The sequence below is a fragment of the Neomonachus schauinslandi genome, chromosome 9, assembly GCF_002201575.2.
Source record: "Neomonachus schauinslandi chromosome 9, ASM220157v2, whole genome shotgun sequence".
Classification (NCBI taxonomy): Eukaryota; Metazoa; Chordata; class Mammalia; order Carnivora; family Phocidae; genus Neomonachus; species Neomonachus schauinslandi.
Genome location: NC_058411.1, coordinates 122,352,089 through 122,379,480, shown reverse-complemented (window position 1 = coordinate 122,379,480; position 27,392 = coordinate 122,352,089). Strand labels below are relative to the sequence as shown.

Below are 27,392 nucleotides of genomic sequence, written 5' to 3'. Positions count from 1 at the left end.
CCAGAGCACATACCCTCCCCAGTGTCTATCACCCAGTCACCCCATCCTTCCCACCCCACCCCCCACCTCCAGCAACCCTCAGTTTGTTTCCTGAGATTAAGAATTCCTCATATCAGTGAGATCATATGATACATGTCTTTCTCTGTTTGACTTATTTCACTCAACATAATACCCTCCAGTTCCATCCACGTCGTTGCAAATGGCAAGATCTCATTCCTTTTGATGGCTGCATAATATTCCATTGTATATATATACCACTTCTTCTTTATCCATTCATTTGTCGATGGACATCTTGGCTCTTTCCACAGTTTGGCTATTGTGGACATTGCTGCTATAAACATCGGGGTGCATGTACCCCTTCGGATCTCTACTTTTGTATCTTTGGGGTAAATACCCAGTAGTGCAATTGCTGGATCATATGGTAGCTCTATTTTCAACTTTTTGAGGAACCTCCATACAGTTTTCCAGAGTGGCTGCACCAGCTTGCATTCCCACCAACAGGGTAGGAGGGTTCCCCTTTCTCCGCATCCCCGCCAACATCTGTCGTTTCCTGACTTGTTAATTTTAGCCATTCTGACTGGTGTGAGGTGGTATCTCACTGAGGTTTTGATTTGGATTTCCCTGATGCTGAGCGATATTGAGCACTTTTTCATGTGTCTGTTGGCCCTTTGGATGTCTTCTTTGGAAAAATGTCTGTTCATGTCTTCTGCCCATTTCTTGATTGGATTCTTTGTTCTTTGGGTGTTGAGTTTGATGAGTTCTTTTTGGATTTTGGATATTAGCCCTTTATCTGATATGTCATTTGCAAATATCTTCTCCCATTCTGTCGGTTGTCTTTTGGTTTTGTTGACTGTTTCCTTTGCTTTGCAAAAGCTTTTTATCTTGATGAAGTCCCAATAGTTCATTTTTGCCCTTGCCTCCCTTGCCTTTGGCGATGTTTCTAGGAAGAAGTTGCTTTGGCTGAGGTCAAAGAGGTTGCTGCCTGTGTTCTCCTTTAGGATTTTGATGGACTCCTGTCTCACATTGAGGTCTTTCAACCATTTGGAGTCTATTTTTGTGTGTGGTGTAAGGAAATGGTCCAGTTTCATTCTTCTGCATGTGGCTATCCAATTTTCCCAACACCATTTGTTGAAGAGACTGTCTTTGTTCCATTGGACATTCTTTCCTGCTTTGTCAAAGATGAGTTGACCATAGAGTTGAGGGTCCATTTCTGGGCTCTCTATTCTGTTCCATTGATCTATGTGTCTGTTTTTGTGCCAATACCATGCTGTCTTGATGATGACAGCTTTGTAAGAGAGCTGGAAGTCCGGAATTGTGATGCCGCCGGCTTTGCTTTTCTTTTTCAACATTCCTCTGGCTATGCGGGGTCTCTTCTGGTTCCATACAAATTTTAGGATGATTTGTTCCATTTCTTAAAAAAAGTGGATGGTATTTTGATGGGGATTGCATTGAATGTGTAGATTGCTCTAGGTAGCATTGACATCTTCACAATATTTGTTCTTCCAATCCATGAGCATGGAACGTTTTTCCATTTCTTTGTGTCTTCCTCAATTTCTTTCATGAGTATTTTATAGTATTCTGAGTACAGATCCTTTGTCTCTTTGGTTAGATTTATTCCTAGGTATCTTAGGGTTTTGGGTGCAATTGTAAATGGGATCGACTCCTTAATTTCTCTTTCTTCTGTCTTGTCGTTGGTGTATAGGAATGCCACTGACTTCTGTGCATTGATTTTATATCCTGCCACTTTACTGAATTCCTGTATGAGTTCTAGCAGTTTTGGGGTGGAGTCTTTGGGGTTTTCCACATAAAGTATCATATCATCTGCAAAGAGTGAGAGTTTGACTTCTTCTTTGCCAATTTGGATGCCTTTTATTTCTTTTTGTTGTCTGATTGCTGTGGCTAGGACTTCTAATACTATGTTGAATAGCAGTGGTGATAGTGGACATCCCTGCCGCGTTCCTGACCTTAGGGGGAAAGCTCTCAGTTTTTCCCCATTGAGAATGATATTCGCTGTAGGTTTTCATAGATGGCTTTTATGATATTGAGGTATGTACCCTCTATGCCTATACTCTGAAGAGTTTTGATCAAGAAAGGATGCTGTACTTTGTCAAATGCTTTTTCTGCATCTATTGAGAGGATCATATGATTCTTGTTCTTTCTTTTGTTAATGTATTGTATCACATTGATTGATTTGCGGATGTTGAACCAACCTTGCAGCCCAGGGATAAATCCCACTTGGTCATGGTGAATAATCCTTTTAATGTACTGTTGGATCCTATTGGCTAGTATTTTGGTGAGAATTTTTGCATCCATGTTCATCAGGGATATTGGTCTGTAATTCTCCTTTTTGATGGGGTCTTCGTCTGGTTTTGGGATCAAGGTAATGGTGGCCTCATAAAATGAGTTTGGAAGTTTTCCTTCCATTTCTATTTTTTGGAACAGTTTCAGAAGAATAGGTATTAATTCTTCTTGAAATGTTTGGTAGAATTCCCCTGGGAAGCCATCTGGCCCTGGGCTTTTGTTTTTTGGGAGATTTTGGATGACTGCTTCAATTTCCTTAGTGGTTATAGGTCTGTTCAGGTTTTCTATTTCATCCTGGTTCAGTTTTGGTAGTTGGTACATCTCTAGGAATGCATCCATTTCTTCCAGGTTATCTAATTTGCTGGCATAGAGTTGCTCATAATATGTTCTTATAATTGTTTGTATTTCTTTGGTGTTGGTTGTGATGTCTCCTCTTTCATTCATGATTTTGTTGATTTGGGTCATTTCTCTTCTCTTTTTGATAAGTCTGGCCAGGGGTTTATCAATCTTGTTAATTCTTTCAAAGAACCAGCTCCTAGTTTCGTTGATCTGTTCTACTGTTCTTTTAGTTTCTATTTCATTGATTTCTGCTCTGATCTTTATTATTTCTCTTCTCCTGCTGGGTTTAGGCTTTATTTCCTGTTCTTTCTCCAGCTCCTTTAGGTGTAGGGTTAGGTTGTGTACTTGAGACCTTTCTTGCTTCTTGAGAAAGGCTTGTATTGCTATATACTTTCCTCTTAGGACTGCCTTTGCTGCATCCCAAAGATTTTGAATAGTTTTGTTTTCATTTTCATTGGTTTCCATGTATTTTTTTAATTCTTCTTTAATTTCCTGGTTGACCCATTCGTTCTTCAGTAGGATGCTCTTTAGCCTCCATGTATTTGAGTTCTTTCTGATTTTTGTCTTGTGATTGAGCTCTAGTTTCAAAGCATTGTGGTCTGAAAATAGGCAGGGAATGATTCCAATCTTTTGGTACCGGTTGAGACCTGATTTATGACCTAGGATGTGATCGATTCTGGAGAATGTTCCATGAGCACTAGAGAAGAATGTGTATTCCGTTGCTTTGGGGTGGAATGTTCTGAATATGTCTGTGAAGTCCATTTGGTCCAGTGTGTCATTTAAAGTCTTTATTTCCTTGTTGATCTTTTGCTTAGACGATCTGTCCATTTCAGTGAGGGGGGTGTTAAAGTCCCCCACTATTATTGTATTGTTGTCGATGTGTTTCTTTGCTTTTGTTATTAATTGGCTTATATAACTGGCTGCTCCCATGTTAGGGGCATAGATATTTACAATTGTTAGATCTTCTTGTTGGATAGATCCTTTAAGTAGGATATAGTGTCCTTCCTCATCTCTTATTACAGTCTTTGGTTTAAAATCTAATTTGTCTGATATAAGGATTGCCACCCCAGCTTTCTTTTGGTGTCCATTAGCATGGTAAATGGTTTTCCACCCCCTCACTTTCAATCTGGGGCTGTCTTTGGGTCGAAAATGAGTCTCTTGCAGACAGCATATCGATGGGTCTTGTTTTTTAATCCAGTCTGATAGCCTGTGTCTTTTGATTGGGGCAATGAGCCCATTTACATTCAGGGTAACTATTGAAAGATAGGAATTTAGTGCCATTGTATTGCCTGTAAGGTGACTGTTACCGTATATTGTCTGTGTTCCTTTCTGGTCTATGTTGCTTTTAGGCTCTCTCTTTGCTTAGAGGACCCCTTTCAAGATTTCCTGTAGGGCTGGTTTTGTGTTTGCAAATTCCTTTAGTTTTTGTTTGTCCTGGAAGCTTTTTATCTCTCCTTCAATTTTCAATGACAGCCTAGCTGGATAGAGTATTCTTGGCTGCATATTTTTCTCATTCAGTGCTCTGAATATATCCTGCCAGTCCTTTCTGGCCTGCCAGGTCTCTGTGGATAGGTCTGTTGCCAATCTAATGTTTCTACCCTTGTAGGTTACATATCTCTTCTCCCGAGCTGCTTTCAGGATTTTCTCTTTGTCTATGAGACTCGTAAGTTTTACTATTAGATGTCGGGGTGTTGACCTATTTTTATCGATTTTGAGAGGGGTTCTCTGTGCTTCCTGGATTTTCATGCCTGTTTCCTTCCCCAAATTAGGGAAGTTCTCTGCTATAATTTGCTCCATTATACCTTCTGCCCCTCTCTCTCTTTCTTCTTCTTCTGGGATCCCAATTATTCTAATGTTGTTTCGTCTTATGGTATCGCTTATCTCTCAAATTCTGCCCTCATGATCCAGTAGTTATCTCTCTTTTTCTCAGCTTCTTTATTTTCCATCATTTCATCTTCTATATTACTGATTCTCTCTTCTGCCTCATTTATTCTAGCTGTTAGCGCCCCCATTTTTGATTGCACCTCATTAATAACCTTTTTGATTTCTACTTGGTTGGATTTTAGTTCTTTGACTTCTCCAGAAAGGGTTTCTCTAATAACTTCCATATTTTTTTCAAGCCCAGCTAGTATCTTTAAAGTGATGATTCTGAACTCTAGATCTGACATCGTACTAATGTCCGTATTGAGTAGGTCCCTGGCAGTCGGTACTACCTCTTGTTCTTTTTGTTGAGGTGATTTTTTCTGTCTTGTCATTTTGTGCAGAGGAGAATAGATTAATGAGAGAACAAAATGCTAGCAGAGTAACAACGTCCCCAGAAAATATACTCTAAACAAATCAGAAAAAACCTGAAGCAGTGGGAAACGAAAGGGAAAGAGAGAAAAAAGAAAAAGAAAAAAAAGAAAAAGATAAAAACAAAAACAAACAAAACAAAACAACAACAACAAAAAAACCAGAATGTGATCAAATATGATCAGGCTGGTATATAGATCAGTGCCACACACTAGATTTGGGGTGTATTTTGGTCTTTTAGAAGAAAGTGTCTCCCAAAATTTTAAAGAAAGAAAAACTTATATATGTACAAAAATAAGGGTTGATCTGATGAAGGGATGGAATATGACTGTAAAGATGGAAATTATAAAAAATTTTATAAAAGGAATTGATAAGAAATTGTTTGAAAAAAGAAAGAAGAGGATTTAAAAAAAGAAAAAAAAAAGGGAGAGGATGTGATCAGGCAGGGGAATAGAAAACACCATATACTAGAGATTTAGGGTATATTTTGATCTGTTATTAGAAACTATCTCAAAATTTTAAAGAGAGAACAACTTATATATATAAGCCAAAAATACAGGTAACTACTATGAAGGGATAGAATATGACTCTAAAAATGAAAAATAAAAATGTTTTTTTTTTTTTTTTTAAAAGGGATTGATAAGATGTTGGTTGAAAAAGGGAAAAAGAAAAATTCAAAAAGAAAAAAAAAGAAAAAAAGACAGTTAAAAAAAATTAACTTTGAAAGACTACAGAATCACAGTAAAAAAGCCATGAATTCTATGTGCAGTAGTCCCCTAGAGCTGGAGTTCTGCCGTTCTCATTGATGGGTAAACTTGGTCTTGGCTGGCTGTTCTCGCTGATCTTCTGGGGAGGGGCCTGTTGCCGTGGTTTCCAAATGTCTTTGCCGGAGGCAGAATTGCCCCGCCCTTGCCCCCTCCCAGCTAAGTAATCTGCTCAGGTTTGCTCTCCGGGGCTTTTGTTCCCTGCGAGCTTTCCGTACAGCTTTGGAGGCGGAGAATGAAAATGGCGGCCTCCCAATCTCCGCCCCGGAGGAGCCGAGAACTCAGGGCCCCGCTTCTCAGTGAGCCCCCAGAGAAAAGCCATCAGTCACTCCCGTCTCCCCGGTCTCCAGCCGCACTCCGTGCTCACCCGGCCTGTGACCGCGCGTTTCTATCTCTGGCACCCGACCCCGGGTGGAGTCTCCAAACCCAGCAGATCCCTGCGGTGCACTCCCGCGCGGCTCCTCCCGGGGGAGGAAGGGGAGTCTCCCCGGATCTGCCGCTTGTTGGGTCCCTGCTGGAGGAGCAGGGGCCCGACTGTGCCGCGGATCATGGTTTATGGCAACCCCGAGCTGAGAGCCCGCGCCTGGGCTCCGCCTCTGCAGCCGGCTTCCCTGCTCCAATATCTGGGAGCTCTGCCACACTCAGGCACCCCCGGTCTTTCTGTGACCCGTGGGTCCTGAGACCACACTGTCCCGGAGGGTTTCACCCCCCGCTTAGCCACCAGAGTGACGTCCCTCAGTGGAGCAGACTTTTAAAAGTTCCGATTTTGGGCTCCGCGGCTCTATCACTTGCCAGAAGCGGCCGCCGGAGGCCCCTCCCCCGCCGTCTATCCTCCCGAATATCGCCTCGGATTCACTTCTCCGCACGTCCTACCTTCCAGAAAGTGGTCGCTTTTCTGATGAGAGAGTTGTTGCTCTTCTTTTCTTCGATCTCCTGTTGAGTTTGTAGGTGTTCAGAATGGTTTGATCCCTATCCAGCTGAATTCCTGAGACCAGACGAAATCCAGGTCTCCTACTCCTCCGCCATCTTGCTCCGCCCCCCCCTCAACAAACACTTTATACCCATTTTTAAATGAGAACACAGGTGACACATTAACCTGCTGTCAGTAGAGTACTGGTTTATTTCCCCTATCAGTGGTATGAGATGTGAGCTATTTTAAGTATATGCATCTCATTTACAGTGAAGTCTGCAGCCACAGATAAAAATGAAGCTAAAAACAAAGGGGAAAACCCCAAGTGTATAGCCAAACAAATCAGTATGTCTATATACTGGGTATCTGTAAATGCCTTTAGTCTAAATATACCTACAATAGTTTGCAATAAACACACAAATGTAACTTAAATATTTTGGTAAACTAATGAATGACTATATGAAATATATGTATCCGGAGTCAGACACTTCTGTCAAAAGTTTACATTAATTATCCAAATATTTGATTAGAGAACAATTCCTATTATAAATAAAAATCTAGGGGATAAAAGTACATACATAACACTTTACAAACCAAAACAGAAGAGCCAAGGAAAAGTCCAGAATTTTTAAGTTAATCATACGAATACCTGAACTTTTAAAAACCAAAATTCAACGATACTACTGTTTTCTAGTGAGACCATAAAATGGCAAGAGGGTTATTAAAGACAAATTTTATTAATATTTTTCTTCATTCTAATTGTACTGGAAATTTGAAATTTCAAATTAGAATTTGATGTTTCAGAAAAGGAATTGGTTAAAAATACTAGGAAATCTAGGGGCGCCTGGGTGGCTCAGTTGGTTAAGCGACTGCCTTCGGCTCAGGTCATGATCCTGGAGTCCCTGGATCGAGTCCCGCATCGGGCTCCCTGCTCGGCAGGGAGTCTGCTTCTCCCTCTGACCCTCCCCCCTCTCATGTGCTTGCTCTCTCTCATTCTCTCTCTCTCAAATAAATAAATAAAATCTTAAAAAAAAAAAAATACTAGGTAATTTATAAAACGTGCTGTGTTTATACAATTATTTGCTATAAATACTTAAGCTTTTCTCTTTAGGACTAGTAAAAAAAAAAAAAAAAAGGATAGCTTCATTTTTAAAAGCAATTTAAAATATGCAGAAGAAAGAAAATACTAACTCCATTATTGAAAGAATATCCAAGCAAAAATCACAGGAGATAAAAAAGCAAGGTGACCAACCATCTCACAAATTCTACTCCTTGAATCCCAACATCCTCCTTACGATTTTGAAGTTTAATATAATACGTTCCCAACATTGTTAATCACTTAACGATTTTATTGTAATTTTCCATACCTGTGCTTTATGTAATTACATGTACCGCTCAGAGTCAAATCCTTGATCCAATAAAACAGCACACAAATAACACACACCTGTAACGGCAGCGGGTCATCCGTAATAAAGGAAATTTTGAAGTTACTGCAGATCAGCTTTCCCCACAGATCGTACTGACTTGTGTCCGTTGCAATGCATTTTCTCACAAAATTGACTTCATTTACGACAATTTCTCCTTTTAAAAAAGAAAAATATTGTGTGAGCTACAATTATACCATAAAATGTCTACAGTCACCGTGTGGCCTACGAGGACTACTTCAATGGTGACAAGAGTAAGAACAAACCCTGGAGGCCCACCAGGTGCCAGGCACCACAGATGCTTTCATCCTCACAACAGCAAGGTGCTGCCCACCATTTGTGAGACACAGAAACTGAGGCCCGAAGAGCTGAGGGGTCTGAAATGGTTCAAACAGAAAGGCTGAAACTGAGTCTGCATTCTTTAGTGCTACGTGATACTGCCTCTCGTTATCTTTTACTGAAACGCATTCTGGAGAAGAGAGAAACTACTCTCTCTTCTTCAGAGTACTGCTTGAGGGGATATTTGTGTTTTATTAACATGTGACTTTACATCCCAAACCAATTTCTTTGATTCCTTTACTAAGTGATGAGAAACAGAGTTTGGGTTTAACCTCAAAATTAATACAATCTATTATTGGTAAATAGGGTTCCGGATGGTGAGCTAGGAAGACCCTGAACTCATCTCCTCTCGTGGACGTACTGAGTCTATAGCTACATACAGACAATTTCCTCTTAAAAAAAAAACCCTTAAGGCTAGCTGAGTGATGGCTACCCACTGGGCAAATGAGAACTAAACCATATGCAAGCGGGTAGGAGAGGCTGGGACATAATCTCACTATAAACCCCATCGCTGCATGGTGACCCACAACCAGCATGCAACTCAAAACCCAAAGGAGTGAAGGGTTCAAATGGTACATAAGGCATCCCAAGTTTTAACACATACCTTGAGAGACAAGCCCTCAAAACATGGAACTTTGAAAACCAATGAGGCTTGTGTCCCAAGACCCTACAGATCTGAGAAACTGCTCTTAAAAGGCTCAGACACTTAGACTCACAAACCCGGGGGCCCAAGTCGGAGGCAGTGATGGTGCCCAGACTTAAAGTGAAGGAGGCTTACCTGTGTATATTAAAACACTGGCCTGAAGGACAGGTGTGTTATTTAACACATGTATCTAGGAGCCTGTTGGAACACTCTCTGGGGACCGAGACTAGTGGATACCACATTCACACACTCCCTCTGCTGTGCTCCAGAGCACCAGGATCTCTCAGAAGGGAGCTTTTACATACATCTATTACCCTGATTTTTGTGGCTGCCAACTAGGGAGCACCTCCTGATCACCTGGCTCTGAAGGCCAGGGGAGCTTCTGTTCTTTGTCCCTTGGGACTGTAATAATCGTGTCACCCAGAAAGGCGCTTGTACCCCTGCCTGGAGCTCTGATTTTTGTGCCTGCTGCCAGGGGACATCTCTCCATCATGTGGCTCTAGGAGGAGATTTTCACTGATAAGTCCCACAGGACTGTAACCACCAGAGAAAGAGTTCTTAAGCAGCTACCACCCCCAAGGTACAGCAAGAGGCAACAGACCCAGGAGCACAGTCCTTCTGTGAAGGAGGACCATTAGCTAAACATCACAACCGTGGCCTGAGGGGCAAGTTTCTAATGACACACACATCTAGGGTCTGACTGTAATCCTTTCGAGAAACCTCGGAGGGTGTGTGCTCTCTTTGTGCTCACGCTCTGCAGCACTCCAGGTCATCAGGGTCTCCTGGAGGGGCACTTTACGTGCCTCTCATGTCCTGGCTTTTATGTCTGGAGTCCTATAGTTTTTGCACTGCTGCCCAGGGGACACCCCTTGATCATCTGGCTCTAGTGGCCCCCAGGGGGGTTTACATTCTGGATACCATGACCCTATGGCAATGAGAGAGATGGTTCTTGGCAGGCAACCACCCCTAGGGTGCTGCACAGACAGGAGACAGGCACCACCACCCCCGCCCCTCTCCCCAGTCTTTCCGAAGGAGGCCTCTGCTTATGCTAGAGCAGGCTTCAGGTCTGGCATACATTTAGTGGTCTAGAGAACTGCTGTCAAAGAAAGTGGGCTGTGGAGGCCATCTTGATGTTCTCCCTCTGCCTTTCACCAGCTTACTAGTATCACCCAGAAAAGAGCTCATACACTTGTCTGGAGCACCGATTTTTCTAACTTCTACCCAGGAGACACCTCCAGCTCTCCTGGCTCTCGTGGCCAGTAGGGCTTACGCTTGTGGTCCCACAAGACTATCTATATATTGCATACCTTAAAAAGTTGATGCCTGAGGGTCTGGCTTCCAGTCAGCTGGAATCTAGGTGCTGAGATCCTCCCCTCTGCAACACTGACTGATTTGGCACATCCTGAACTACTGGGAACTATTAAAAATATAATAGGCTGATTGGACAAGCAGGATGGTTTGAACAAAGAGCTGGGGGAGGGCTGAACAATAAGGTTCATCTCCAACACAAGGCCCCTCCTTCAAGACTGTGAGAGGTTGTTGTTTCATCTACTATATTGAAACCAACACAGAGAGTCAAGCAAAGTGAAGAAACAGAGGAGTATGTTCCAAATGACAGAACAAGATAAAACCTCAGAGAAAAAACTTAAATAAAGTAATTTACCTGATAAAGAGTTCAAAATAATGGTGGTAAAGATGCTCATCGAAAATGAAAACACTAACTCAAAAAGATAAAAGTGCGCCTGTTTATTGCAGCATTATTTACAACAGTTAAGACATGGAAGCAACATAAGTATCCATCAATAGACAAATGGATAAGGAAAATGTGGTATATATACACAATGGAATATTACACAGCCATAAAGGATGAGATCATGCCATTTGAGACAACATGGATGGGCCTAGAGGGTATCATGCTAACTAAAAGTAAGTCAGATTGAGAAAGACAAATACCATATGATTCCACTCGTAAGTATAATCTAAAAAAATAAATAGACAAAAGTCAAAATCAGAACCATAAATACAGAGAGCAAACTAATGGTTGCCAGAGGGGAAGACAGTGGGTGGTTGGGCAAAGGAGCAGGAGATACAGGGCTCCAGTTATGGAATGAGTAACTTAGAGGAATAAAAAGCAGAACATAAGGAATACATCGTTGATACTGTAATAGCTATGCAATAGGACAGATGGTAGCTACACTTGTGAGCAGAACATAATGTGTAAAGCTGTCAAATCACTAAGTTGTATACCTGAAACTAATGTAACATTGTGTGTCAAGCACAATGAGTTTTCTTGAACTGTTTGAAGGAGGCAGTTTTCAGGATAGCTTTTCTGACTTCACAGATTTTTAAAATTGCATTTAAATTAAAAAAAAAAAAAAGATGCTCACAGAACTGGGAAAAAAAAATGTACGAACACAATGAGAACAAAAAGATGGAAGATGTAAGAAGATACTGAACAGAAGTCACAGGGTTGTCGAATACAGTAACTGAACCAAAAACGCCCCAAGGGGGTTCAATAACAGACTAGATGAAAAAAAAAGAATTAGTCAACTTCAAAACAAGGCAATAGAACCCAGCCAAATCAGGATAGCAAAAAGAAAAAAAGAATGGAAAATCTGAGGATAGTTTAAAGGACTTACTGGACAACATCAAATGAACTAACATTTGCATCATAGGGCTCCCAGGAGAAGGGAAAGGGGGAGAAATCTTATTGGAAGAAATAATTTCTGAAAACTTCCCTAACCTGGGGAAGGAAACAGACATCCAGATCCAGGAAGCTCAGGAAGTTCCCAACAAGAGCAACCCAAAGAGACCCACACCAAGACACACTGCAATTAAAATGTTAAAAGTTAAAGACAAGGAGAGAATATTAAAAGTGGAAAGAGAAAAACAACTTATTACAGACAAGGAAGCCCCACAAGGCTATCAGCAGACCTTTCAGCAGAAACTGCACAGGCCAGGAGACGGTGACTACATATTCAAAGTGCTGAAAGAAAAAAACCCTCTACACAGCAAAATTATTCAGAAGTGAAGAGGAAATAAAAAATTTTCCAGACAAGCAAAAGCTAAAGAAGTTTATCACCACTAAACTGGCTTTACAAGAAATGTTAAAAAAGACTTCTTTACACTGAAAAGAAAGGGCACTAATTAATTACAAGAACACATATGAAAGATTACATCTCACTGGAAAGATACACATATAGTAAAGGTAGCGGATTAATTATGTCTAAAGCTATTAAGAAGGTTAAAAGACAAAAGAAATTACCTAAAACTACAATATTTGGTTACAGGATACAGAAGATAAAAAGATGTAAAATGTGACATCAGAAACTATAAAGTGTGGGTGGGAAGAGTAATTATCTTGAGCTTTACAATGGGATAAAACTTAAATTGTTATCAACTTAAAATAGACTGCAACAGATAGAAGTTGTTATATGCAAGCCTCATGGTTGCAAAACAAAGCAAAAACCTATAGTATATATACAAAAGATAAAGAGAAAAGAATATAAGATACCACTAAAGAAAGCCATCAAACCACAAAGGAAGAGAGCAATGGAAGAAAGGAACAGATAGGAACTACAAAAACTGCCAGAAAACAAGTAATAAAATGGCAATAAGCACAAACCTCTCAATAATTACTTTAAATGTAAATGGACTAAATGTTCCAATCAAAAGATACAGAGTGGGTGAATGGATAAAAAAACAAGACCCATCTATATGCTACCTCTAAGAGACTCGCTTTAGATGTATGGACACACAGACTGAAAAAGAAGGATGGAAAAAGGGATTTTCCATGCAAATGGAAACCAAAGCTGGCATATCTATACTTACATCAGACAAAACAGACTTTAAAACAAAGACTGTGATAACCGACAAAGAAGGGTGCTACATAATGGTAAAAGGGTCGATCCAACAAGAAGATGTAACATTTGTAAATACTTACGCACCCAACATTGGAGTACCTAAATATAAAAAGGAAATATTAACAGACCTAAAGGGAGAAATAAGACAGCAATACAATAACGGTTGGGGACTCTATTACTGTCAACAGTTTGAATAAATTACCAAAAGCACAAGAAAATAACAGGCTAATTTCCCTGATGAACATAGACGCAAAAATCCTCAACAAAATACTTGCAAACAGAAAAACTCAATAATACATTAAAACCATCATATACCATGAGGGAATAGGATTTATTCCAGGCATGCAAGGATGGTTCAACATCTGCAAATCAGTCAATGTGATACATCCCATTAACACATTGAAGGGTAAAAATCCTATGATCATTTCAATAGACAGAAAAAGCATTTGACAAAATTCAACATCCATTTATGATGAAATTAAGGAAACCCATTTACAACTGTATCAAAAAGAATAAAATACCCAGAACTCATTTAACCAAGATGGAAAAAAAAAAACCCAAAACCCTGTATATTGAAGATGAGGTATTAGTGAAAAAAATTAAAGATGACACAAATAAATGGAAAGATATCCCATGCCCATGACTTGAAGAATTAATATTGTTAAAACGTCCATTCTACCCAAAGCAATATATAAATTCAATGCAATCTCTACCAAAATTCCAGTGGCATTTATCACAGAAATAGAACAATCTTAAAATCTGTATGGAACCATAAAAGACCCAAATAGCCAAAGCAATCTTGAAAAAGAAAAACTGAAGGCACCATGCTCCCTGATTTCAAGCTATATTATAAAGCTATGGTAATTAAAACAATATGGCCATTGGTAAACAGACACATAGATCAATGGAACAGAATAGACAGCCCAGAAATAAACCCATCCACACATATTTGGCCAATTAATTTCTAACAAAGGAGCCAAGAGTATACAATGGGGAAATGACAGTCTCTTTAATAAATGGTATTTAGAAAATTAGATAGTCATATGCAAGAGAATGAAACTAGACCACTATCTTACATCATACGCAAAAATTAACTTAAAATGGATTAAAGACTCGAATGTTAGACCTAAAACCATAAAACTCCTAGAAGAAAACATAGGTGGTACACTCCTTAACACAGGTCTTGGTGATAATTTTTTGATTCTGACACCAAAAGCAAAAGCTTTTAACAAAAGCAGAAACAAACAAGTGGGACTTCATCAAACTAAAAAGCTTCTGCCCAGCAAAAGAAACCATCAACAGAATGAAAAGGCAACCTACTGAATGAAAGAAAATACTTTGAAATTATAGAAGAGGCTAACATCCAAAATATATAAAAAAACTCATAAAACTCAACAGCTAAAATAAACATAAAACCTGATTTTAAAAATGGGCAGAAGATCTGAATAAATATTTCTCCAAAGAAGACATACAGATGGCCAATAGGTACATGAAGAGATGCTCTATATGTCAAGGAAATGCAAATCAAGAGTACAATGATACATCACCTCACACCTGCTGGAATGGCTATTATCAAAAAGATTAGAAATAACAAGTGTTGGCAAGGATGTGGAGAAAAGGCAATCCTTCTACACTGTTGGTGGGAATGTAAATTGGTGCAGACACTAGAAAACAGTGTAAAAGTTCCTTAAAAATTAAAAACAGAACTACCATATGATCCAACAATTCCACTTCTGGGTATTTATCCAAAGAAAATGAGAATATTAACATGAAAAAATATATGCACCCACATATCACTGCAGCATTATTTACAAAAGCCAAAATATGGAAACAACATAAGTATCCATCAGTGGATGAACAGATAGAGAAGATGTGGCACATATTTTCCCCCTCTCCCCCACATAGGAATATTATTCAGTCATAAAAGAAAATGAAATCTTGCCATCTGCGACAACATGGATGCACCTTGGGGGCATTATGCTAACTGAAATTAGACAAATACTGTATAACCTCTCTTATATGTGGAATCTAAAAAATAAACAAACAAAAACAATCCAAGGTCTTAGATATGGAGAGCAACTTAGTGTTTGCCAGAGGTGGAGGATGAAGAAATGGGTGAACTGATTTGGTTTTTTTTTAGTTTAAATAAATTGATTTTTAAAGAAATTTAAATAAGGTATATTCCATAAAGCCAAAGTGAGTTTCCCTCTGCACCCAAATTATAACTTACTTGGCAATAAAACTTTAAAATATAGTTTCAAAGTACTTGGCAATAAAACTTTAAAATATAGTTTCAGAATTAAAAGAGAAGACTAAAGAAAGAAACATAAGATGTCAAAACAAAATTTATAATGTGCTTTGAAAGGAGTAATTTATTTAAAGCGTGGTCTTCATTAAAATAAACCTTAATTTCAAGATCTAAAATTCAATTAGACCCAGGGACATTTTTAAGCATTCCGTCTCCAGGGTCAATGGTAGAAGAGTGAGGGTACTGGTCTACTTCATCCATATTTATCATTGTAAAAACCTTAACAGTGGTGGATAGAACCTGTTTGCTGACAAGCCCCAAATACCTACCAATTCAAGAATGCAACTATAGTCTCAAAACGATCCTTTCGCTCAACAAAACTGTTCTGATATATTTGAGTTGTAATAATAACTTTTATTCAAAGTTCTTAAAAATACACAAGATTATTTTAAGAACAGCAACCTACCATTTACTTGAGGATTTAATTCAAATTTACTCAGGTCAAATTCTCAGCTTAAACCATCTGAGTAATTTTCCATCCCGAAGACAAACCTCCTTCACATGGCCTGTGAGGCCCTGCGCCCCTCACCCTCTGCCACTGTCCTCCTCACCCTCACACCATAGTGCTCTTTTAATCCCTCCTAGGGATCATACTGCTTCCACTGGATGCGGTGTTTGCACATGTTGTTCCCATTTCCTGGAATATTCTCCCTTAGCCTAATCACTTTCTCAGAAATGCCCTTTTTTTTTTTTAATGTTCCCGCCTAGATTAAATCCCTCAACCCCAGCATCATATACTTGTAATACCTAGCATTTACACAGCTACAATTATACATATATTTTTAAATTACTGCCCGTCCCACCCTTAGGATCATATGTTCATGAGGGCAGAAGGTGGTCTGATTTTTCCTCAATGCTGAAATTTCAGTTCCTAGACAAATGCCTAGCACAAGGTAGGTGTCTATTAAATGACTGTTGAACATGTGAATGAATTAAATCACTTCACTGCTCCCTGGTTTATCAGGCAACTACCACCAATAGAAGAGAGGGTGCTCCAGACAGAACAAAAACCAGGAATTTAATATGGCCAAGCAGCCAAGAGGGTGAGGAGATAAGCTGCGTGCATAAACTCACATGAAGTTAGAAAAAAGGAATAGAACTGCTGTGCTTGCCTACCACATACATAGGGAGCTGTATTGGGAGTTTCTCAAAATTTTTCCCATTTGATTCTTTCAACAACCTGTAAGGTATGGCAGGTAACGGACTTGGACCCAAAGAATCACTTTCCTAAGATTTAAAAAATAATAAGAAGTTGGGCGCCTGGGTGGCTCAGTTGGTTAAGCGACCGCCTTCGGCTCAGGTCATGATCCTGGAGTCCCAGGACTGAGTCCCGCATTGGGCTCCCTGCTCAGCGGGGAGTCTGCTTCTCCCTCTGACCCTACCCCCTCTTGTGTTCTCTCTCTCTCACTCTCTCTCTCAAATAAATAAAATAAAATCTTTAAAAAAAAAAAAGAAGTTTTCAACTTATAACCAAGTGTTCTGATATCAAATCCAGTATTTGTTTCTCTACGCTTACATAAAATTAAATGTACTGTATCCAGAAACAGGAAGCACCAAAACTGAATTAAAGATTCAAAGTACTAGTCTTAACTGGATTCTAATGAGAAAAAAATTTTAAATGACAAAACTATACATTGAAACTCATCAAATAATTCGAATACATAAAATTTAAATCTTCAATAGCTCTTTGAACCCAATGCCTCCCAATATCAGAATGTGGGCTAGTGAATACTCAACCCTTTCTTCCCACCAAGAAATCTTAGCTACCAATTATAAGATGGCCCTTAACTTGAAAATAAAAACAAAACCCTAAATTAATTATTCACATTTCACACAGTTAGATGTCGTACTCCTGTAACACTGATTTCTTCATACTAAAACTACCGGCTCACAAAGTATAACCTACATCACTTCATGCTGCGCCACTTTTCTTGACTAGCAAACTCATCCGCCCAAGGACTCTCAAACCAACGCTACAAATATTCATTCAGTTGTAACTCTAAAGATTCATATGTATTTTTTATGTATGTTATACTCAAAAGTTTCCTTAAAAAAAAAAAAAAGCCATACCACAGGATTTTAGGTTCCTGAGAAGGGGAGAAGTGATAACGGAAAGAGATGGAGGTCTTATTAGACAGAACATGGCAGCCTCATAGTACCATCAGCCAACTGTATTTATAAAGCACACGCTCAAGGACAGCCCTTCTTCTCTAGCAACATGATCCTCTTACTTACGGCACAAATGTAAAATGTCAAGCCCATGAATGCACTGAGAATGAGACAAAGATAAAAGGAGAATGCATTTAATCATTTCATGAGTCCAGGGGATGGCTGGGCACAGCCCATAGACCAAGTCCAGACCTGGTTTTTGTAAGTAACATTCTACTGAAACATATCCATACTTATTTGTTTGTGTACTGGCTATGACTGCTTTCACGGGACAAAGAGCTGAATACTTGCAACAGAGACTTTATGGCCTTCAAAGTCCAAAACATTTACTGCCTGATACCTTACAGAAAGTTTGCTAGACATGGCTTCTTAAGAAGTTTTACATATATTCAGATGGATACAGAAACAGAGAGAGATGTGTCTATTCGTGGGTTAATATCACAGGGGCATATTTTCTACTTTGGCCCCTATAGGCCTAAGGCGTGACACTCCAGCAACAAAGCATATTGAGCACATGGATCTTGGTCTTTAAAGACCATTCTCCAATGACAGGAACCTGAGATCCTTGCAAAAACAGCTAACTCCAGAGCCGGGGCAGAGGAAACACAACATAAGTAGGGAGTCTCTGGTAGTTCCAGAATGCCAGAAAGGAAGGAAGGAGAAAGAGTCGGCGGGGGGGGGAGGGGGGCGGGGAGGATATTTCAAAAGGATACAGGCTCCAACATGAAAGAATGCATCAGTCCATCAGTAAAAATGGAGAAACTGTCAGACTAAAGACGCTAAGGAGACATAATGACTAAATGCGATATGGTATCCCTGGTGGCATCTTGGAACAGCTAATGGACATTAGTGGAAAAACTAGGGAAATGTGAATAAAACTTGCATTGCTAATTTCTTAATTTAGCTAAATTTAAAAAGGTCATGTAAGATATTAACATCAGGGGCAGCTGGGTGAACAGTGTACGTTAACTATCTGCACTCTTAGACAACTCTTGTAAATCCAAGTGTATTTAGAAATAAAACTACTGAGAAAAAACTGGACAAGAAATAGAAAAGTAACAACAAAAGTTGAATAGGGACTCTCTGGGCTGTGGTCTTTTAAGGAAACTGAAGCGTCAAACAATGCTGAGAGCGGAAAATGGGAACAAGGCTTTGGGAGAGAAAGAGAAGTCGGGCGGGATGGAGGGGAGGATGAAAAGGAGGGCACTGCTGGAGAGATGCTCTGTTTGGGTCTTCTTATTATAAGCATATAATTAAGTAAGCGTCAAGTTAACCTGGCTTGAGTTTTACTTGATAACATTAGATTATGTTCACGTGGAACCAGGCTTTAAAATGTTTGGCTCAGGTAGTACAGCTGTCCACTCCCATAACAATTTTCCGCTCATACTCCATAAAAAAGCAGTAACACTGGGTAGGGACTGTTAAAGCTACTGCAAGTACTACGGTCCGGGGGGCCTGAACACTAGCTTAGAGACAGGAAAGAAAAAGATACGATATGGCCTCTTCCTAGACAGGATAGATACATAAATAGAAGAGTACTGAGGCTGTCCTTGCTTCATCTTGAATTAGTGTGCCCTAAGAAAGAAAGCGCCTATCCAAAGCTTCAGAACTCCAGAGGGCCATGAAGTTTTCCCAGAGACCACTCCTGCGCTTGTCAGGTGGCAGAGCTGTGCTGTGCTAGCCGGCCTGCACTGGCTTAGGACAATCTCCAGTTCCCCGCCCCACCCCACCCCCAGTCCGGGCTCTGGGCCCTCAAGTTGACAGCCTGCAATCAGCCCTGGTGGGAGGATTTTCACCACCAAGCACTTTCCAGCACACCACTGGAGGGAAGCCACGGGGAGGCCTCATGGAAGATAAAGTAGGAAATTTGTTTCACTGTGGGGTAAGCAAAAAGCACCGCAGAAAAAGCTATCTAAATCAGATGATGAGTCAAGAGTTTCTACTACAACCTGGGAAGGGATCAAGAAATCATCAAAATTTGTTTTCGCAAGACCCTTCCACCCATAAAAACAATTAAAGGAAATAGAATTAAAATTAATAAATCTTCAAAAATGGTATAGCTAAGAAAGTTTTTAACTTCCAGAGAACCAAAAAATGTCATCTTTCATAGTATCTTCCACATTTAGAAAGTCAATACATTTAGAAAATCAATACATGTTTGATGAATAAAAATAAATTTTCCCATAATACATTTTAGTTTGGAAGATAAGACAAAGCCTTACCGTATACAGTGGCTAATTAACCTACGGAATGTGTTTAGGCCAATAAAGAATTCAATATATGGCTTTACATATGGTGACTGGCTGTCTGCAACGGAGGGGATTCTTGGCATGCGGGACTTTCAGCACTAATACCAGGACGGTCACAGGCAAAGTGGGACCAGTTGTCACCCTAGCTGTAGATAAATTCAGGAATTAAAGTGGCCTAAAAATTATGAAGGGAGGTTGAAACTATATGGAAGACAAACACAAAACGTCTAATGCCATCGTGGGTACTAAGGGTCCAATTTTGCAGGTCACACAATACAGAAAAGCATGTAATCAAGTAGCACGTCCAGTAAGTGGGCTGAAGGAGGGTTAGAAGTGCAGACCCTGGGAAGAAACCAGAAAGAAATCTTTTTTTTTTTTTTTAAGATTTTATTTATTTATTTGACAGAGAGAGACACAATGAGAGACGCACCACAAGCAGGGGGAGAGGGAGAAGCAGGCTTCCCAGGGAGCAGGAGCCTGATGCGGGACTCGATCCCAGGACCCTGGGATCATGACCTGAGCCGAAGGCAGACGCTTAACGACTGAGCCACCCAGGCGCCCACCAGAAGGAAATCTTGAAGGCAGAAGAAGACTGAGATCGAGAGAACATGTGATGACAACAGTGACAAAGGCCTAAATAAAGAATCAGGCATCTGGGAGAGAGAAAGGAACCAGCCTGACTGAGGCAAGTATCAACACTAGGAAACAGTACAGAGGTCAGCAAGGTGGAGTGCTGGCAAATTACAGGGGTTACAGAATTTGGATTTTTATCTTGGGTAAGTAGGATTTTACTTGTGCAAGTTCACAGAGATATTCTGAGCAGGAGCTAAGGTGCAGAGAGACCGACGGTCAAAAGTGAGGAAGCGAGTAACGAAATGCTGGCCTGTGGTCCTGTGGCAGCAGCCTGAGGACTGTTCTGAAGGCTCCACAGGTGAGGGACAAACAGAACAGTTATGTGCCTCACTGTTCCCAAATGGAGTCACAAGTCCTTCGGTGCTTTCAAAAGCAACGTATGTATGAATTAAAATACTGCAAAAAATCAGCCTACAATCATCTTTAAAGCCGATCTATAAAAAGGTATTAAAAAACAACACAAATCGTAAAACACCCAAAAGAGAACGTCTACCTTTAAGGGATTTACCGTGCAAGTGAAGAAGTAAGAATTACAGTGAGGCAGAAAACAAGAACAGTACGCAAATGGTCTAAACAGTGAATATGTAAAAAAATAAACAAGACATCTACCCAACAATGGCTATGTTCATTTTCCAGATGGCCCAGGGTCGTATGCTTTCCTGATCCGATTACAAAAGACTCTGACAATGAGTGCATTCATTATCCATCTAATAGTTAATCTTGATGCTGAAAGCGCTGCTGGCATTACAGATGGGAAGGGGGAAAGAGCTGAGCGGACACACAGCCTTACACGGTGGCTGAGGCTCAGCAGGCACTCAAGATGCAGGGCAGAAGTCATTTCCTGACACCTCCCCAACCCCCAATCTCGCTTCGGTGACCTTCCTCAGAGCCCTCGCCACCTCTGCTCTCCTGAAGCATTTCCTCCAGTGAACTGAAACCATCTAAGGGCAGGACCCCAACTTTTTCAGCTTTTCAGCACGAACATGCATTAGATACCTGTGGAACAGTGAACTCGTTACTGTTAGCCACGGTGTTTCAAGCCATCCTCCCTCCCACCTCACAGATCCTTAATCAGATCCTGCCCTAGAGTTAGAAGAGAGAAAAGGCCAGCAAGCCCACTTACTGCAAAGCTCACCACCTCATGACAAAGCCGCTGGCATTCCACCAGCCTCTGCTTCGGCACGGCCAGTGACAGGAAGTCCACTGCCACCAAGGCAGTCCGTTTTCTGGCAGCTGAAATTGAAAGTTGTTCCTCAAGTTGGGTCAAAATCTGTCACTGCTGTGGAAAGGGCACAGCCAAGGACAGAGCTCTTTTTACCTCACTAGAGAACTTCCAGGCTGACATCCAATCCACCCCCTCTCCAGTTCCAAAGCATAAATCTGTACCCTCATGTCACCAGTGCGGCCAGGTAGGCCCTGTTGCTTAGTGGTTAAAGGCACAGCCTGGGAGTGGGGCTCAGAATCCCGGCTCTGCCCTTGCTACCTGTGCGTACTGGGCAAGTTACCTACCGTGTGCAACTACAGTCATCTCATCGGGCACACGAAGATAAATGGGTGCCTCCCCGAGAAAGCTGTTATGAAGAGTAACCTGAAAGCTACATATTAAAGATTTTAGTTGAAAGTATCAGAAGTGTGCCTGGAGCTAGCTAAGTAAAAAGAAATCTGTGGCTTTTGTGTTAGCTGGACTTCAAGGAAAATGGAGCCCAGGAGCCTGAACACCTTCAGAAGTCCTCCTTAGTGTTACGCCTCTGCCTCTCTCTAAAACATGGGACTTCACTCTTTGGGGCAGGTTTCCTGGAACTGCGGCCACTGGCAGAATTACCAAAAAGGAATCTGAAAATATCTAGAGGCAGAACTGTGCCCATTCTTGCAGTCTGGGGGTGGGTTATTATCCTTGCTGGCCACACTAGAACCCAAGGCAGTGTGGGGATGGGGAAGATCGATGTGTCAAAGGAGAGAGGGTGAGTTTTTCAGAAGACAGTGAAATGATTCCTAGGCAGACAAAATTACTGATGATCTCTGTGTAAGTGCTCATTAAATTGTACCTATGGGGTCACCTGGGTGGTGCAGTCGGTTAAGCACTGACTCTTGGTTTCAGCTCAAGTCATAATCTCATGGTCCTGGGATCCAGCCCCACATTGGGCTCCCTGCTCAGCGAGGAATCTGCTTGGGATTCTCTCTTCCTCTCCCTCTGCCCCTCCCACTTGTGTGCTCTCTCTCTCTCTCTCTCTAAAATAAATAAATCTTTTTAAGAAATTATATCTATGATATTATAAAAACCTTATCAAGTGGTTTCTAGTTCAGATTCCACAAATCAGGTATACTATAAAAACAATTCAGGCAACCAACACAGAGTTCTTAACCTTTTATATGGCTAACTTAAAAACTTCTTTAAAGCCATAGCTACTACCACCATCATTTAACAGAGAATATATCTATAACGAGGAAGCTGGAAGAACAAAATCTCAGAATACGGGACAATCCTTCAAATCAGCTTAGCTCTGTGGGCAAAAGCTGCATTTTTCCTAATTTTCTCAACTGGACCAAGGGCTGGTAAAAACTTCATCCAGATCTGATGCCAGCCAGATCCTGGAAAAGAGTAATATAGGTCACTATCTTCTCCCTTGTCCAAAGGCGTTGCTGTGATGCAGGCACACACTCCTCTAGCACTTTCCCCATCTGGCAGAGAGCCAGGCACCCAGCTCAGGTGCTCAGTGAACTGCTTCACCAGTCCTGCAGCTCTCCGAAAAAGATATGTGCATAGTCTGGGGTGCCTGGGTGGCTCAGTCGGTTAAGTGTCCAATTCCTGATTTTGGCTCAGATCATGATCTCGGGGTTCTGAGATAAAGCCCCACATCAGGCTCCGTCCTGGGTGTGGAGCCTGCCTAAGATTCTCTCTCTCTCTCTCTGCCCTCCTCTCCAAAATATATGAACATAGCCTGGCAGTACTTGCCCTTAACAAATATATGCTGGAACATACACGCACACACATGTATTTAAAAATTCAAACTCTCCCTATTTTCAAAAGGATTGGGGTGATTTTACACATATACAACACAATCATTAAAAGAACAAGATTCCTGTAATGATGGGAAGATGAAGAGAAAGCCCAGGCAAAGCTAGCTGCCTTGACAGGGCACTGTATCTCAATTCCAGGCTCAGATAATAATTCTCTTAAGAAGTGTGGCTCTGGGAGACAGCAGAGACACATGGCAGAAAAGTAACAGTCTTCCACTACTCAATCTGAGAGCTGGTCTGTCTGCCTGTGTGTATGGCTACGGTAACAATTCAAACTGGTGTTCTAGGGGTCCTTTCATTTGGTCAGACACTCAAGCAGCAGCTCAATGCACCGCACTAGACATCAAGTCCACAAAGCCGAATTAGACACAACTTCTACCTCAAGGAGATTCATGAACCAGGCAAACTGAAAATTACTACCACAAAGCACAATCGGAATTAAATTACCAGTTTCTTCTATTTTCTTCACTTAATAAAAGATGAAGATCATTTTAAATTTAGTCTTGTTAAGTTCCAAAGGAACACACAGTAACTGCACACAATTCATTTCGTGTCTAATTTTCATCTGCTTGTAAAAGTTCAAACTTTGGGCAACTAAAGTAGGCTATCCTTGAACCCAAGGCACTATGCCAAAGTATAACATGCAATACTATATCTCTGAACAATTACTTCTTGTTCTGTGTGCCTGTGTAAAGCCACAGCTGACTTGGCCAAGCTTCCTCTTGGTTTCTGACTATAAGTAAGGCAAGAACTATATTATTAAGCCCTCTTAGTAAAAACCCTAACCTAGCCCAGGTCTTTAGATGACCAATGCCTCAATTACTTTCCACCTGTCTTCCAGATTTCACAGGTCGAGTAGTAGGACGCAGGCCAAAGGAGGAGCAACGGAGGTTCTGGTGGTAGTCAGACAGGTGGCTCAAGAGGGGAAGCAGGAAACAGAGACCAAAACGGGGTGGCCGGGTAGAAAGAAACTGAGAGTGTAGGAAAGGCCAAGATGAGAAAGAAAAGGAGTGAGGAAGGAAGGCAAAAGACACACTCATCCAGGATTGGCTAAATGTTTTGTAAGAAACAGGTTAGCTGCAAACAGAACCCAGCGTACCAGAGCCATCATGTTTGCATACCCAGAGCCAATGTAAGAAAAAGTAACACGGATCAGAGTATCTACATTTAGCTGCCCTTTCTAGGACTCACAAACCACTTACAGGCAGGAAATGAGTTCATACCTTCCCCAGAGAATTGTGACTTTTTAGTAGAAAGGTAAGTTTTTAGTTAATTCTGTAGTTCTTCCTGCTCACTGATATTTAGTAACTCTTTCATAAGCATATCTTAAATATAAAAGGCAATCCTAAAAAATCAAGCACTATCATTTATATCTAAGACCTGTGGTTTATTAACGCCAAATCATAATATCAGAAGAGGGAAATCAAGGCCTATGAACAGGGCCTATTCAGACAAAGTAAAGGAAGCCAAAGTTCATAGCTCATAGGCATTCACTCAATTAAGATGAGTACTGTTTCCCACAGCTGACTTTTAAATGCCTGGAGTGACTAAGGCTAAAACAAGAGCATGCACAGGGAGCAAAGGTTACTTATTATTTCTATTGTTCACTCTCAGGAAAAGTACAAAGGATTATTTTAGTACACACTGGTTGGATAAAAAACATTAACAAAATAAAGGCAAAATATTTATAACTAAGTTCCATAATAAAGTTGAAAACAATTTTTAAGAGTTAGCATCTATAATATTGAACCATAGGTTGATTGTAATATGTTTGTTCCTACTTAACATTTAAAATTTGAAGCACAAAATAAAGTTTCCATATTCAATTACTACCTATAAAGTTCTAATCATTTTACTAGATTTAGCATTAAGTAATGACTAAGATTTTTAAATGTTGAAAATAGCTGCACAAATTGGTATTTGATTAGAGTTCAGGTTTAAAAAAACAGGCTTTCCTAGGTATCTGGCTACTCCACGCAAGAATCATATTAAACAACCAAATTTTCCTAATTATTACATAATTGTTATACAATTCAAAACACCAATTAAATAGTATTTTATATGCTTTAAAACTTAACTCCTATCTCTCACCAATTCCTACCTCTACCTCTTAAGGTGTTTCAAGGTAAATTTTGTTCTAAACCAGTGCTTCTCCACTGGGAGGAGATTTTGCTCCTGGACGCAAAAGACAAAAAATAAGTTTTGGCAACGTCTGGAGACATTTTGGTGGTCACACTAGGAGGTGGAGAAGGAGGTACTACTGGCATCTGGTGAGTAGAGGCCAGGGATACTGCTAAACGTCCTAAAATGCACGGGACAGTCCCTATACCAAAGGATTACAGGGCCCAAAATGTTTCGCAGAGCCTCTGTCATGAAACCCCATTCTAAACTGAAACAATCTGCAAACACAGCTGACACCTTCAAAAAAAACAACTGCCAAGTAAGTAATTCAATGTTCACTAAGCTTTGTTATTGGTATAGCGACCCAAACATAATAAAAGTTGCTTTTCATACTACTAAAATGATGACCTATTAATCATTAATGCATGAAGTTGCAGACAAGAAGGGCAAAGAGTACTCTCACTACCTAACCAATTAATGATTGCTTCAAAAATGAACATTTCAGGAGACAAAAAAAGAAATGAGGGGCGCCTGGGTGGCTCAGTCGTTAAGCGTCTGCCTTCGGCTCAGGTCATGATCCCAGGGTCCTGGGATCGAGCCTCGCATCGGGCTCCCTGCTCTGCGGGAAGCCTGCTTCTCCCTCTTCTACTCCCCCTGCTTGTGTTCCCTCTCTCGCTGTGTCTCTCTCTGTCAAATAAATCAATAAAAATCTTTAAAAAAAAAAAAGAAAAAAAGAAATGAGGTAGTGATATTCTTGAGCTTTCTAGGGTGCTTACATTTTCAAGGACAAACACCAAATTAATCACTACTTTTTGTTGCTGTTATTTAGTTCTAACCAAGTTTTTCTGTCATCTCAGTCGTTAGATTTTTAACCAGGTAAAGTTTAACGTAAATACAAGGGAGAAGTTAGCCACATAGTACTAGTTGGTAGAATAATCCTGGACCAAAACACATTCCTAAAGTATCTGTTGAAACTCTGATGTTTACCTGGCAAAAGGACTGGCTCCAGTTTTTTAATCTTCGGTTCCGAATTAATCTTATCGTCAGTCTGAAATACATCAGCAAAATAAATCAAGATCAAAACTTTTTCTGCCCGTGAGATATACGAAAGCAATTTTTGTTTTCTAAGTGATGACACATGCAACAGACACATATTTCCCCCGCCCCCTTAAAATCTTTCACGTTTTACCAGATCTTTTAAAGATCTCTTCATTATCAATTGGGAGTCTGACAAAAATATTAAAACGGCCTCTGCCGCTTCCAGGTGTTCACATTTATGACAGGTAACCTCCTCCACCAGATGCCCACAAGCGATGCAATCATGCTGGCGGCCACAGTGCGGACAACTGCCAGGCGAAGAACTAAATAAACCCAACTCCAAACACTCCCTTGAGTCTCATCACACGGCAAAACTACGGATCACAGGTCTCCGGGCTGAGAATGGCTGCGGCGAAGTTTTACAAGTTTCCACCGAGCCCGTGCGGGCTCCCGAGAAGGCGCTTTTCCCGGCGTCGGGCTCTGGCAATCGCGCGGCTGGGAACAGGGAGACCGGGGGAGCCTCCCGGGGGTCGGCCCGGCGGCTCCCAGGAAGCGCCAAGGAGAGGGGCGCTCGCGGGGAGGGGGTTGTTTACCTGGGGCGGCGGCAGGAGGTAGGACCTGAAGGTGGGTCTGGGAGGCTTGAGGGAGAACATGGTGTCGTCGCCTTTTCGCTCTGGCAGGGTCGCAACCCGGGACCCGCCGCCGGTCGGCAGTAGCGCCGACGCCTCCCGACGCCCGGGGATTCGGAGCTGCCCGTGCGGCCGCCCAGGCCCCGTCTGCGGCCAGCCGGGCCGGGCGGACTGACGGGCGGGGACACGGCGGAGCGCCCGCCCGAGCGGGGAGGAGCCGGGGCAAAGTCGGGTCGACTCGGGCGCCGGGGCCCATCCCCGGAAGGGGCCCGGCGCCCCGCCCCGAGAGACGGTGCGTGCGGAGCCGGCGGCCGGCCTCTCCCGGCCTCTAGGCCGCGCTGGTGCCGGAAGG

The 27,392-nt window shown here is 41.3% G+C and overlaps 1 protein-coding gene across 1 annotated transcript in view; it reads right to left on the bottom strand.

Moving 5' to 3' along the window:
* MTMR10 (myotubularin related protein 10) overlaps nucleotides 1-27,064 on the bottom strand; it is a 57,363-nt gene extending 30,299 nt beyond the window's left edge. Inside the window, exons 1-3 of the mRNA XM_044918301.1 lie at nucleotides 27,005-27,064; nucleotides 26,361-26,421; nucleotides 7,999-8,187 (exon numbers count right to left, since the gene is read on the bottom strand). Of these exons, the coding sequence (XP_044774236.1) occupies nucleotides 7,999-8,187; nucleotides 26,361-26,421; nucleotides 27,005-27,064 (310 nt within the window). The remainder of the gene's footprint in view (nucleotides 1-7,998; nucleotides 8,188-26,360; nucleotides 26,422-27,004) is intronic.
* Nucleotides 27,065-27,392: the final 328 nt, after the last annotated feature.